The sequence below is a fragment of the Balaenoptera musculus genome, chromosome X (assembly GCF_009873245.2).
Source record: "Balaenoptera musculus isolate JJ_BM4_2016_0621 chromosome X, mBalMus1.pri.v3, whole genome shotgun sequence".
Lineage (NCBI taxonomy): Eukaryota > Metazoa > Chordata > Mammalia > Artiodactyla > Balaenopteridae > Balaenoptera > Balaenoptera musculus.
In genome coordinates this window covers 126,809,063-126,823,515 of record NC_045806.1, presented here as the reverse complement: position 1 = coordinate 126,823,515, position 14,453 = coordinate 126,809,063, and the positions used below count along the sequence as shown (strand labels likewise).

The 14,453-nt window shown below is 43.8% G+C and overlaps 1 protein-coding gene across 5 annotated transcripts in view; it reads right to left on the bottom strand.

Annotated features, from left to right (window-relative positions):
• Positions 1–3,527: 3,527 nt before the first annotated feature.
• The window catches only part of ZNF185 (zinc finger protein 185 with LIM domain), a 58,213-nt gene continuing 47,287 nt past the window's right edge, over positions 3,528–14,453 (bottom strand). For all 5 annotated transcript variants that reach the window (XM_036839993.1, XM_036839996.1, XM_036839997.1 and 2 more), the window contains 2 exons: positions 6,675–6,773; positions 3,528–5,766 (listed from right to left, as the gene is read on the bottom strand). In XM_036839993.1, coding sequence (XP_036695888.1) covers positions 6,675–6,773 — 99 coding nt within the window. In that variant the 3' untranslated portion in view covers positions 3,528–5,766. The remainder of the gene's footprint in view (positions 5,767–6,674; positions 6,774–14,453) is intronic.

Sequence of the window (14,453 nt, the reverse complement as noted above, 5' to 3'; positions counted from 1 at the left end):
TATTTATTTATTTATTTATTTATTTATTTATTTATGGCTGTGTTGGGTCTTCGTTTCTGTGCGAGGGCTTTCTCTAGTTGTGGCGAGCGGGGACCACTCTTCATTGCGGTGCGCGGGCCTCTCACTATCGCGGCCTCTCTTTTGCGGAGCACAGGCTCCAGACGCGCAGGCTCAGTAGTTGTGGCTCACGGGCCCAGTTGCTCCGCGGCATGTGGGATCTTCCCAGACCAGGGCTCGAACCCGTGTCCCCTGCATTGGCAGGCAGAATCTCAACCACTGCACCACCAGGGAAGCCCTCTGTATTTGTTTTTTATTTGACAATACTTAACAGACAATAAAACACATCCATTTTAAGTGTACATATGATGAGTTTTGACAAATGTATACATTCGTATATACTCACCATCCCAATCAAGATTTAGGATGTTTCCATCCCTCCATCAAAGGGTGCATACTGTATGATTCCATTTATGTAAAACTCTTTATACAAAACTTTTTATATAAAATGCTTCAAAATACAGAGTAATCCATAGTAGCAGAAAGCAGATAGGTGGCTGCAGGATAGAAGGATTACAAAGAAGCAGGAGGAAAGTTTTGAGAGTGATGTATATATTCACTATTTTAATGGGGTGATGAGTCCACAGATACATACATGTGTCAAAACTAATTTAAAAGAGTGAACACTTTTAATGTGTGCAGTTTCTTGTGTGTTAAATAGATCTCAGTAAAGCTGTTAAAAATATGAGTGTGCAGACAATCTTCACTAGAATGGCCTGTAGCAATCCCTCACAGCCAGAGGACTTTAGGAAGAGACCCACACATTCCCAAGCAGAGAGTTAGATGCAGAAGGCACCCAGAGGAGGAGATCGCGCTGATGACGTTATGAAGAGTGCAGCAGACAGGAGTTCCTGGGCAGTTGGGGGTGGGATGGGGAGGGAACACGGGCAGCATTCATGAGCAGGGCTCCGTGTTCAGAGGATGTTCAAGAGGAAAGGGATCCTGCAGATGGCATTAGATTACGGGCGTGGCACACAAAGTGCTCCTTGGGCGACGGCACTGTGCAGAAGCTGTTCAGAGACAGAGTGTACAGCGAGGAAGGCCTGGAGCAGGGATTCCTCATGGGACAGATGGCATGGTAGGAAACATTCACAGGCAGCGCATGCGGTACAGAAGAAGGTCGGGTGGAGACAGCATTAACAGGGAAGCCCCTCAGGAAAGCAGTGCCACTCTTTCCCTAGCAGGAAGGGTTGAGAACAAGGAATCAGTGGCTTACACAAGCAGCAGAAGGCTGGAGCAGTGAAGGTCAGGGAGACCTGGTACACGAGGAAAAAGCCCCCAGCAGTTCCACCTGCAGGACTGTCATGGATAATTCGCAGGAGGTTTCCCAGAAGCCACCGGGAAAAAAGCCAGGTGTACCCTCTTTTTGACACCCCATATTTTTCTTCCAAATGATAACAACAGTGACACTACGCTTCTGCTTAGCATGATGCAACCATACCTCATATACATGAATATGCCTTTGCCTTCTTCAAGAAGGGGGGACGTCAAAAGTCCCATTAGATACACTCTCATTCTCTGGGGGATGTCTGTTCCTTCTCTAGTTCTGTCATAATTACACTTTGACATGCTGTAATCTATAGGTTAAATTATATGATTAAGCACCACCCACACAATTTAAACGCAAGATTTGGAAATGGGAGAAAGAAAAGTAATGGGGCAGATTTAAATATATAATAGCAAAGCAAGACGAAGTATGCCTAGCTTCTATAGCTGTTATTTTTGCAACTGGCCATGAGGTCATAGTATTTGTAACTTCCTTTTCCACTAGCATTTCAGTTCCCTATGACCTCATCTAGCTGGTTGTGGTTGTCTACCTGGCAGTCAGATACAAACCTTTATCCCTAACCAATCTGATCCCTTAGTGGTCCTGCCTGCGTGAGTCATTACAGTCATCCATTATCTTACATTATTGGACATGGGAACACTAAGAGAAACTCCCAGAAGACTTTTCTCCTAGGTTTCAGATGTGGTCCTTGCAGCGACCCTTTTTCCCCTCGATAATCAGGAGCAGTCAGCCAGCAGGTAAAATAACAGCCTTCTGGTTGATTCAGTGGCAAGAGGGGCCCCAAATGGCCAGGTAGCGATCTCAACTTTGAATTCAATGTAACCCAGTGTTGGGTCCCCTGGTGGAAGCTTTCCTCCCTTGGGAAGTTCATGGGAAAAGGATATTGTGCAGAGAAACATCACAAGAGAAATGTGTTGTGTGGAAATTCACAGGCGGAATACATTCATAAGCAGAGTCCCCCAGAGGACCCCACATGGGTGTGTATGGGTTGGGGGCCCTCACAGGTGTGGATCTATAGAGGGGAAGGAGGAATAGGGGAGGCTGGGTACTGGGGATCAACCGGCTTGCTGGGAACCTGGTCTGCTAAGTCATTTTTCAAAATAAGCCTACCCTATTTGTTTTCTAGGTCTTTGTGTCACATGCTATCACCAACAGAGAGCCCTAGTCCTGGTTAGGAACTACTGTTATAGTTCTTGCCTTTGAAGTGGTAAAACTTCTTCTTCCTTTCCCAAATGTACTCATGTAGCCAAGATGGTGGCTGAGGTTGGGGTGAGAAAGTAGCTACAGGGACACTAGTTCAATACCTACTGAATACTGGGTCCCAACGTCCCTGCTCAGTAGTAGAGGGATTTCTCTGTCATGTCTTCTATCTTTGGACTGACTTCTTGACCACCCTTTTTGGCCCCAGGCTGGATCAAGACATCGATGACATGCAAATTATATTTTCCGATACAAAACCTGGAAGCATGGATCACGTGACAGGCAGAATGACTATTCAACAGGATTCTGACAGCTTGGGGCACCAGCCTTAACGAGCAAGATCAAAGTCTTGCCTGTCGGTACACATCTGGAGGAATGGGTTCGGCTGTGCGGTTGGGGGGGCACCTTTGAGGGTAAGAGATGCATATTCAGAATTCCTGTCAGAGTTGATGGGACCAGGTGTGTTTAAATGGGAGAAGAGTTGATAGAGGAAGAACCCAACGAGCGTATTTACCGATTTTAGGGGCTGGCATATAAAAGAGGGATTACAGATTACCAGTGGGTGATAGTTAAAGGGGAACAGGTTGTAACTCAGCTGAGGAACGCATTTCCACAGACAGAATGGGCTTGTAAGGGACTGAGCTCTTGGTCATTGCAAGTGTTCAATAAGGACGAGGCGGCCACCTGTCGACAATGAAAGGAAGGATGGGCCCAAAAGAATAAAATATTCTTCATTAAGATCTGACAGGTCTAGAATTGCACACTTGCTGTGCATGCACAGTTTCTAGATAACGCTGTTTTTTTCTCTTTAGATTTGATACTTCTTAAAAGTATTTGCTTCTGTAGAGAAAACTTTGATACTCCTTAAAGTATTTATTTGCTTTTGTAAAGAGAGTGGCTTCGGGTAATAGGAGAAAATAAATCACACAGCCAAATACACCAAGTTATTACACTTATAAAAGGAAACCTTAACATTTACACATGAAGTATCTTACCATTTATTGTAATTGTGTACATTAAGGAGTTAAGCAAGTATGATTCAAAATTCTAGGCAAATAAAAAGAAGCGAAAGTGCAATGCAACCACCCCTCTTCCTTAAGTCCGGAGAATTCTGTGCCATTTAAACATGAAAGAGATTTTTTTCAGATTGGAGTCAATATCTTGCATGTTGGTTCTGAAACTCTCTTAAAGGCAGAGTGTATCTAGAAGGTGGGGAAGCCAGCCTATCTTGGACCTCTTTATCCTGCCAAGACTCAGGGGTGCTACCTCCCACCCAAAGGCACGACCTTTCTTTCCCTTTCACTCATTCATTCAGCACCTATGTGTCAGTCCCTACCATCTGCCAAGTCCCAGGCTGAGGGCTAGTCTTGAGGAAAACCAGCTCATATTTTGTTCGAGTACATGGCCAGTTTTCCACTCCAGAGCAAAGCTGATGCACATCTATGGAAATAAATGGAACATTCCTCTCTGATCATTTGGCAGGAAGAACAAGTCCACCAGCCAATGTGCATAGGGCTCAGAAACTGGAGAGAGATGGAGAGGCATTTTCTAATTAAACCAAGAGAAAAGGCCCTCATTTTTCATCAGAAAAACTGTCAGGTTGTCCTTTCGAGGAACTGACACAGTGATGCTGGTCCCAAAGGCAGAGGCGCCCAGTCGAACCTGAGCAGAGCATCAGCTGACTGCATGAACGGGCCTGCATCTGTCCAGCTGGGCAACAGGTATCCCTGTTCCAAGTACCTGGGGTCTCAGTAGTTGCCACTAGCTTGGGACAGAGTCTGGACTGGAAAATGGGAGGTCACTGAGGGCCCCGTGCCCAGATCGGCTAGTCTACTGGAGCTTCTCCTGGGTTGACAAGCTCTTCTTTGGGAAGGTCTGGGAGTCAAATCTGTTCCCAGCTGAGAGTACTTCAGTTCAGAAGTGTTTTCATGGAAAACGGAGGTGAGAGGGCCAGTTTGGCCCTTCTGGTATTTTATGGGGACCCAGGATGCCCAGAGGAGGAGTGCAATCCCCCACCTTCCCCTCTTTGTAAAAGTGTGCCTCAGGGGAGGCTTGAGGGGGCGGTGTCACCTCCACACAGTGCTTGGCATCTACTCAGCATTAAATCGATGCTCATGTTTGTCCTGACTGTCACTGGAGAGAGCATGCGCTCTGGAGAGAGACAGCAATGGTTCTGCACAATGCAATGACCACCTCTCTGGGCCTCAACACCCTCATTTGCAAACTGCGGAGAAGAATACCCTCTGTACAAGATTAGCATGGGGATTAATGCCACCACTTTGTGATAATGCCTGGTATGCAGTAAGGCCTCAAGAAACGTTGACTGATTTTCTCCCTTCATAATCCTGCTGGAGTCTATAGACCCTAAAACTTGCTTTAGGGGATTTCTGTGTAAAGTTTAGGGATCGGAAATTGAGGGCAAAGGTATTAATTAGCTAGCAAGATTCAGACACAGATGCCCCTTTGGTCAGTAGCCTCTTAGGAATCACATCCTATAGAATTTAAACCTAACATGTAAACTTTCTAATACATGTCCACATGCCTGCAGGACAAAACGCAACTATATTGAAAGGTAGGTAGGTAGGAGGTCATTAAAATCTGCTATATAACTCAATCAAAAGCACTAACTAGTTGTAAAAGTATATGGAAAGTTTAAAAAATATATATGGCAAATAGACAAGCTAAACATTAGCCTATGTCAATCCCTAGCATTCAATGTCTGCAATTTACCCACCAGGGATCGTCAACAGTCTTTAACCCCTCAGAAGCTTCAGGAGGTCTCCTTCTTCTGTCAAGTTCCAAAGGTACACTCAGAGCTGTGAACCAGAATGTGATTTGCTCTCTGTCCCTAGAGTCAGGATACACCGAACCCCACGCTCTTGTCCATGCCTATTGTACCAGGCCACCTAAACTCATCAGGAAGCTGACCAGTCTGAGGGAAGCCAAAATGGAATTATTGTTCAATCCTCTTTGCTTGAGCCTGAAGTAAGATAATGGATGGGAAGTGCTTTCTAAGCTATGAAGAGCTACACACACAAGTAATTATCATAACATCATTAAGACATGCTACTGGATGTAAGCAAGTTCAACTTAGGAAGAGCAAAAACATGAAGCAATCAAATGGAGGCGAGAGGAAGTGAGGGAAGAAGTCAGCAACTTGGGGCAAGTGGGGACAGTCAAACTTGTCCAGGAGTTATCAGCTTCTTGTTAGCCTGGAGGAGCTAAAAGAAAATAGAAGTACCCGTGAGATTGGAAATACACACCCGATCCAATGAGCCGTCAGAAGCCCCTGGGGAGGGTGACTGCTCCAGGCATCAGGAGTAACAGTCCAGGTCAGTGTGTCTTCTGGAGAAAAGGCAGGACAGGCTTGTAGCTGGTGGAGGGCCTGGCTGCTACCGATTCCCGTTGCCTTCAAGGGAGATATTCTGCTCTGTGCTTCTAGTTGAGGAGGATCACTGGGCCCCATGAAGCTCAGACACTGGGGTCAATTCCACTGGCTTTTAGCATGCCAACCTGTCTTCAGGCAGAGCTCACAATGTGGCCCAGAGGCTGCCCAGGCACCAGGACAGCACCATCACTTCCCACACATGCCTACGTATCCTGGCCTTCACCTGCTGCTGGTCCCCAGCTATATATCTTGTTTTACTGAATACCTTGGCTGAGTCCTGATCTGATGCTATATGAGCAATGGTGGAGGCGACTCAAGGGACTGTGGCAGAGAGCCCCGGACCTGAATCTGAAGTCCTGGGTTGAGGTCCTGATTCTGCCATCTACAAGCCAGGTGTTTTCCCATGTCCTTTTCCTTTCTAGGTCTTTACTTCCTTGTTTCCAAATGAGGCTAACAACACAGGCCTGGCCAGCAGCCCAGGGCAGCTAGAGGGCTTAGCTGAGGTGCTGCACGGAAGGCGCTTCTTGAGAGGAAGAGACAATGACTCCTGCAACTTGGAAATGTCCATGGGGAGGGTCTTTATCTGTGCCACCTAAGACTTCCAAGTATCACAGGGCATAGGGACACAAGGACTCGGGGTCCCCCGAACACAAAGGCTAAGAGAGATAGCAGTGTCCCAGGTCAAGACTCAGGGAGAGACCAGAGCACATTTCTTCCCTCTAGTAACTTTCCAGCACCCACCTAGAAGAGCTTCTCATAGCATTTCCCACAGTGGATGGTGTCACGGTGAATGAAGATCTGATCCAGAAGCTCACCCATCGGTTTACTGCAAATCCCACACTGAAAGAGAAAACAAGCTGGAGGTCAATACACAAGTGAAGCAATATAAACGAGTGGAGTGGGCAGGCTCCAAGCTGATGGCACATCCTGGATGTCGAAGCAGGCAATTTAAAAATGGCGAACAGAGACAAAACCCAAACAAAAACAAAAAAAACCTAACAGGCAGAATGATTGCACAGTGGTTAGGAGCCCAGGTTTCAGAATTGGGCCTGGGTTTGAGCCCTCAATCCACTACTTATTAGCTAGGTGAGCTTGGGTAAGTTACTGAGGCTCCCTGAGCCTCCATTTCCTCATCTATAGAAGGGCTTTAATTGTGACATTTAAAGTCCAAAAGAAGGTGACATGAAGGCCCACTGAAAGGTAAAGCTATTTCAGCAGTCCAGCCGCTCCGGCGTGTCTCTCCAGCGAACGTCTAAAGGATGAGAACCGCCAGCCATCTGCAGCGGACCCTCCTGGTACTAGGAGTCAGAGCAGGGCGGCCTGCAGACAGTCTCAAATAAGAGGAGACCAAGAGTCCCCATATTTCTGGGGCTCCAGCTGTCTCCAGGCCCACCCTGGACTAAGCCTTCTGGCTTCCAGCTGAAAGCAGTGGCGAACAGCTGCTAGGATCCCCAACTCCCTCTGCTCATTCTCACCAAGCACCTCTCTGATGGCTCTTTCTTCTGTTTCTCAGTTCCTATCTCCTGGCCATTTATTGTTTATTTTTTGAATTTTATTTTATGTATTTTTTTATACGGCAGGTTCTTATTAGTCATCCATTTTATACACATCAGTGTATACATGTCAATCCCAATCGCCCAATTCATCCCACCACCACGCCCACCCCCGCTCCTTTCCCCGCTTGGTGTCCATACGTTTGTTCTCTACGTCTGTGTCTCTACTTCTGCCCTGCAAACCGGTTCATCTGTACCATTTTTCTAGGTTCCACATATGTCCATTAATATACGATATTTGTTTTTCTCTTTCTGACTTAATTCACTCTGTATGACAGTCTCTACATTCATCCACGTCTCTACAAATGACCCAATTTCGTTCCTTTTTATGGCTGGGTAATATTCCATTGTGTATATGTACCACAACTTCTTTATCCATTCATCTGTCGATGGGCATTTAGGTTGCTTCCATGACCTGGCTATTGTAAATCGTGCTGCAATGAACATTGGGGTGCATGTGTCTTTTTGAATTATAGTTTTCTCATGGTATATGCCCAGTAGTGTGATTGCTGGGTCATATGGTCATTCTATTTTTAGTTCTTTAAGGAGACTCCATACTGTTCTCCATAGTGGCTGTATCAATCTACATTCCCACCAACAGTGCAAGAGGGTTCCCTTTTCTCCACACCCTCTCCAGCATTTGTTGTTTGTAGATTTTCTGCTGATGCCCATTCTTACTGGTGTGAGGTGATATCTCCTTGTAGGTTTGATTTGCATTTCTCTAATAATTACTGATGTTGAGCAGCTTTTCATGTGCTTCTTGGCCATCTGTATGTCTTCTTTGGAGAAATGTCTATTTAGGTCTTCTGCCCATTTTTGGATTGGGTTGTCTGTTTTTTTCAATATTGAGCTGCATGAGCTGTTTATGTATTTTGGAGATTAATCCTTTGTCAGTTGCTTCATTTGCAAATATTTTCTCCCATTCTGAGGGTTGTCTTTTTGTGTTGTTTATGTTTTCCTTTGCTGTGCAAAAGCTTTTAGTTTCATTAGGTCCCATTTGTTTATTTTTGTTTTGATTTCCATTACTCTAGGAGGTGGATCAAAAAAGATCTTGTTGTGATTTATGTCAAAGAGTGTTCTTCCTATGTTTTCCTCTAAGAGTTTTATAGTGTCCAGTCTTACATTTAGGTCTCTGATCCATTTTGAGTTTATTTTTGTGTATGGTGTTAGGGAGTGTTCTAATTTCATTCTTTTACATGTAGCTCTCCAGTTTTCCCGGCACCACTTATTGAAGAGGCTTTCTTTTCTCCATTGTCTATTCTTGCCTCCTTTATCAAAGATAAGGTGACCATATGTGCGTGGGTTTATCTCTGGGCTTTCTATCCTGTTCCATTGATCTATATTTCTGTTTTTGTGCCAGTACCATACTGTCTGGATTACTGTAGCTTTGTAGTATAGTCTGAAGTCAGGGTGCCTGGTTCCTCCAGTTCCGTTTTTCTTTCTCAAGATTGCTTTGGCTATTTGGGGTCTTTTGCGTTTCCATACAAATTGTGAAATTTTTTGTTCTAGTTCTGTGAAAAATGCCAGTGGTAGTTTGATAGGGATTGCATGGAATCTGTAGACTGCTTTGGGGAGTATAGTCATTTTCACAATATTGATTCTTCCAATCCAAGAACATGGTATATCTCTCCATCTGTTGGTATCACCTTTAATTTCTTTCAACAGTGTCTCATAGTTTTCTGCATACAGGTCTTTTGTCTCCCTAAGTGGGTTTATTCCTACATATCTTATTCTTTTTGTTGCAATGGTAAATGGGAGTGTTTCCTTAATTTCTCTTTCAGATTTTTCATCATTAGTGTATAGGAATGCAAGAGATTTCTGTGCATTGATTTTGTATCCTGCAACTGTAGCAAATTCATTGATTAGCTCTAGTAGTTTCCTGGTGGCATCTTTAGGATTTTCTATGTATAGTATCATGTCATCTGCAATCAGTGACAGTTTTACTTCTTCTTTTCCAATTTGTATTCCTTTTATTTCTTTTTCTTCTCTGACTGCCGTGGCTAGAACTTCCAAAACTATGTTGAATAATAGTGGCGAGAGTGGACATCCTTGTCTTGTTCCTGATCTTAAGAGGAAATGCTTTCAGTTTTTCACCATTGAGAAAAATGTTTGCTGTGGGTTTGTCATATGTGGCCTTTATTATGTTGAGGTAGGTTCCCTCTATGCCCACTTTCTGGAGGGTTTCTTATCATAAATGTGTGTTGAATTCTGTCAAAAGCTTTTTCTGCATCTATTGAGATGATCATATGGTTTTTCTTCTTCAGTTTGTTAATATGGTGTATCATATTGATTGATTTGTGTATACTGAACAATCCTTGCACCCCTGGGATAAATCCCACTTGATCATGGTGTATGATCTTTTTAATCTGTTGTTGGATTCTGTTTGCTAGTATTTTGTTGAGGATTTTTGCATCTATATTCATCAGTGATATTGGCCTGTAATTTTCTTTTTTTGTAGTATCTTTGGCTGGTTTTGGTATCAGGGTGATGGTGGCCTCATAGAATGAGTTTGGGAGTGTTCCTTCCTCTGCAGTTTTTTGGAAGAGTTTGAGAAGGATGGGTGTTAGCTCTTCTCTAATTGTTTGATAGAATTCACCTGTGAAGCCATCTGGTCCTGGACTTTTGTTTGTTGGAAGATTTTTAATCACAGTTTCAGTACTTGTGAGTGGTCTGTTCATATTTTCTATTTCTTCCTGGTTCAGCCTTGGAAGGTTATACCTTTCTAAGAATTTGTCCATTTCTTCCAGGTTGTCCATTTTATTGGCATATAGTTGTCTGTAGTAATCTCTTATAATCCTTTGTATTTCTGCAGTGTCAGTTGTGATTTCTCCTTTTTCATTTCTAATTTTATTGATGTGAGTCCTCTCCCTCTTTTTCTTGATGAGTCTGGCTAATGGTTTAACAATTTTGTTTATCTTCTCAAAGAACCAGATTTTACTTTTATCGATCTTTGCTACTGTTTTCTTTGTTTCTATTTCATTTATTTCTGCTCTGACCTTTATGATTTCTCTCTTTCTGCTAACTTTGGGTTTTGGTTGTTCTTCTTTCTCTAGTTCCTTCAGGTGTAACGTTAGATTGTTTATTTGAGATTTTTCTTGCTTCTTGAGGTAGGCTTGTATAGCTATAAACTTCCCTCTTAGAACTGCTTTTGCTGCATCCCATAGGTTTTGGATCGTCGTGTGTTCATTGTCATTTGTCTCTAGGTATTTTTTGATTTCATCTTTGATTTCTTCAGTCATCTCTTGGTTATTTAGTAACGTATGGTTTAGCCTCCAGGTGTTTGTGCTTTTTACGTTGTTTTCCCTGTAATTGATTTCTAATCTCACAGCGTTGTGGTCAGAAAACATGCTTGATATGACTTCAGTTTTCTTCAATTTACTGAGGCTTGATTTGTGACCCAACATGTGATCTATCCTGGAGAATGTTCCGTGCACACTTGAGAAGAAAGTGTAATCTGCGGTTTTTGGATGGAATGTCCTATAAATATCAATTAAATCTATCTGGTCTATTGTGTCATTTAAAGCTTGTGTTTCCTTATTAATTTTCGGTTTGGATGATCTGTCCACTGGTGTAAGTGAGGTGTTGGAGTCCCCCACTATTATTGTGTTACTGTCGATTTCCTCTTTTAGAGCTGTTAGCAGTTGCCTTATGTACTGAGATGCTATGTTGGGTGCATATATATTTTTAATTGTTATATCTTCTTCTTGGATTGATCCCTTGATCATTATGTAGTGTCCTTCCTTGTCTCTTGTGACATTCTTTATTTTAAAGTCTATTTTATCTGGTATGAGTATTGCTACTCCAGCTTTCTTCTGATTTCCATTTGCATAGAATATCTTTTTCCATCCCCTCACTTTCAGTCTGAATGTGTCCCTAGGTCTGAAGTGTGTCTCTGGTAGACAGCATATATATGGGTCTTGTTTTTGTATCCATTCAGCAAGCCTGTGTCTTTTGGCTGGAGCATTTAATCCATTCACGTTTAAGGTAATTAGCGATATGTATGTTCCTTTTACCATTTTTTTGTTTTGGGTTTGTTCTTGTAGGTCCTTTTCTTCTCTTGTGTTTCCCACTTAGAGAAGTTCCTTTAGCATTTGTTGTAGAGCTGGTTTGGTGGTGCTGACTGCTCTTAGCTTTTGCTTGTCTGTAAAGCTTTTGATTTCTCCATCGAATCTGAATGAGATCCTTGCTGGGTAGAGTAATCTTGGTTGTAGGTTCTTCCCTTTCATCACTTTAAGTATATCATGCCACTCCCTTCTGGCTTGTAGGGTTTCTGCTGTGAAATCAGCTGTTAACCTTATGGGAGTTCCCTTGTATGTTATTTGTCATTTTTCCCTTGCTGCTTTCAATAATTTTTCTTTGCCTTTAATTTTTGCCAATTTGATTACTGTGTGTCTCGGCGTGTTTCTCCTTGGGTTCATCCTGTATGGGACTCTCTGCACTTCTTGGACTTGGGTGGCTATTTCCTTTCCCATGTTAGGGAAGTTTTCGACTATAATCTCTTCAAATATTTTCTCCGGTCCTTTCTCTCTCTCTTCTCCTTCTGGGACCCCTATAATGCGAATGTTGTTGCGTTTAATGTTGTTCCAGCGGTCTCTTAGGCTGTCTTCATTTCTTTTCATTCTTTTTTCTTTATTCTGTTCTGCAGCAGTGAATTCCACCATTCTGTCTTCCAGGTCACTTATCCGTTCTTCTGCCTCAGTTATTCTGCTACTGATTCCTTCTAGTGTATTTTTCATTTCAGTTACTGTAATGTTCATCTCTGTTTGTTTGTTCTTTAACTCTTCTAGGTCTTTGTTAAACATTTCTTGCATCTTCTCGATCTTTGCCTCCATTCTTATTCCGAGGTCCTGGATCATCTTCACTATCATTATTCTGAATTCTTTTTCTGGATGGTTGCCTATCTCCACTTCATTTAGTTGTTTTTCTGGGGTTTTATCTTGTTCCTTCATCTGGTACATAGCCGTCTGCCTTTTCATCTTGTCTATCTTTCTGTGAATGTGGTTTCTGTCCCCCAGGCTGCAGGACTGTAGTTCTTCTTGCTCCTGCTGTCTGCCCTCTGGTGGATGAGGCTATCCTCCTGGCCATTTTTTCACTGTGAATTTATCAGCCCTCTGTGATTCTAGTTACTGTACACCAGGACTTGAACCTCAACTTAGCCAGCTAATGGTGCTGATCCATTTAGGGGGTCACCTCTGGGAACACAGGAAAAAAATCAACAATCTGGGCTTGCAACATGCCTCACACTGTGGAGAACAGGGACCCTAAAAGGTTTTTGTGATGCTGTGGCCATAAGTGTCTTCTCTTTCTTCCTAAATATAACAATACAAACCAGTATTCCATTTTGTTTATTTATTTTAGTATTTATTTATTTACTTATTTTAATGTCCATTTATTTATTTATTTTGGCTGCACCCGGTCTTAGTTGCAGTATGCAGGATCTTTGTTGCGGCACGCGGGATCTTTAGTTGCGGCATGCGGACTCTTAGTTGTGGCATGTGGACTCTTAGTTGAGGCATGCATGAGGGATCTAGTTCCCTGATCAGGGATTGGACCTGGGCCCCCTGCATTGGGAGCGTGTTGTCTTACCCACTGGACCACCAGGGAAGTCCCCTACAAACTAGTATTTTAAAATGTTATGTCAATCTAACAAAGATAAGATAAACCTACAATTAAGGATAGTGACAGATTAGTTTATACAAATGAACTTGAGCAATGGAATGGCATTTCCTGGGAGGCTGCAGGGTGTAGCTGAGACAACACTGGCTCTGATGTCGGAACCGGGATTTCCACCCTCGGTTCTGAGCAGCTGTGTGATCTTATGAAAATAATATCCTCTTCACCTCTGTGCTCATGGACCCCAGGGGTGGCTCTCAGGCACCCTGCCCACATTCCAAGAATTCCCCAAGAATATCAGGCCTATTTTGCCACAATTCCAAGTTCCCCAGCCCTGTGTGAGCGCCAATCAGGCAAGTTTAAAATCCCTGCCGCTCTGTGCCTCCTCCTCCCAGGCCTGCCAGCCTCCTGCCTGCCTCTTCATCCCTATTCCCTCTGCACGCACGATGGAGACCTGTTTAGCCACCTGGAAAATACCCTTGGACACCTCTTCACCTCTGACTCTGGACCCACCTCCCTCACAAAGCCTTCCTGGGACTCCAACCCACTCCAACTGCACCCTTCACCCAACACTTGGCTCTGTGAGACCAAATGTGCCCAGAGTTGCTTAGGTCTGAGACTCCCGTAATTTTGCTCTCTGTTTAACAGGGGTGCCCTGTAATTAAAGTATACAACCAAAAGTTGACAAAATATTCTAGATCTCTAGAACTTACTTATCTTGGGTACCTGACACGTTGTACCCTTTGACCATCACCTCCCCATTTCCCCCCTCCCCAGCCCCTGACAACCACCCTTCTACTCTCTTCTATGGGTTTGGCTGTTTTAGATTCCTCACGTAAGTGGTACTAGGTAGTATTTGTCCTTCTGTGTCTGGCTTACTTCACTTAGCATAATGTCCACCACGTTCATCCATGTTGTTGCAAATGGCAGGATTTCCTTCTTTCTTTAAAGGCTGAATAATATCCCATTTTGTGTATATACCACATTTTCTCTTTTTTTGATGTATTTTTGGCTGCGTTGGGTCTTCGTTGCTGCGCGTGGGCTTTCTCTAGTTGTGGCAGGCGGGGGCTGCTCTTCGTTGTGGTGTGCAGGCTTCTCATTGCGGTGGCCTCTCTTGCTGCAGAGCAAGGGCTCTAGGTGCGTGGGCTTCAGTAGTTGTGGCGCGTGGGCTCAGTAGTTGTGGCTTGTGGGCTCTAGGGCACAGGCTCAGTAGTTGTGGCGCATGGGCTTAGTGGTTCCGTGGCACGTGGGACCTCCCCGGATCAGGGCTCGAACCCGTGTCCCCTGCATTGGCAGTCGGATTCTTAACCACTGTGCCACCAGGGAAGTCCCTATATACCACATTTTCTTCAGC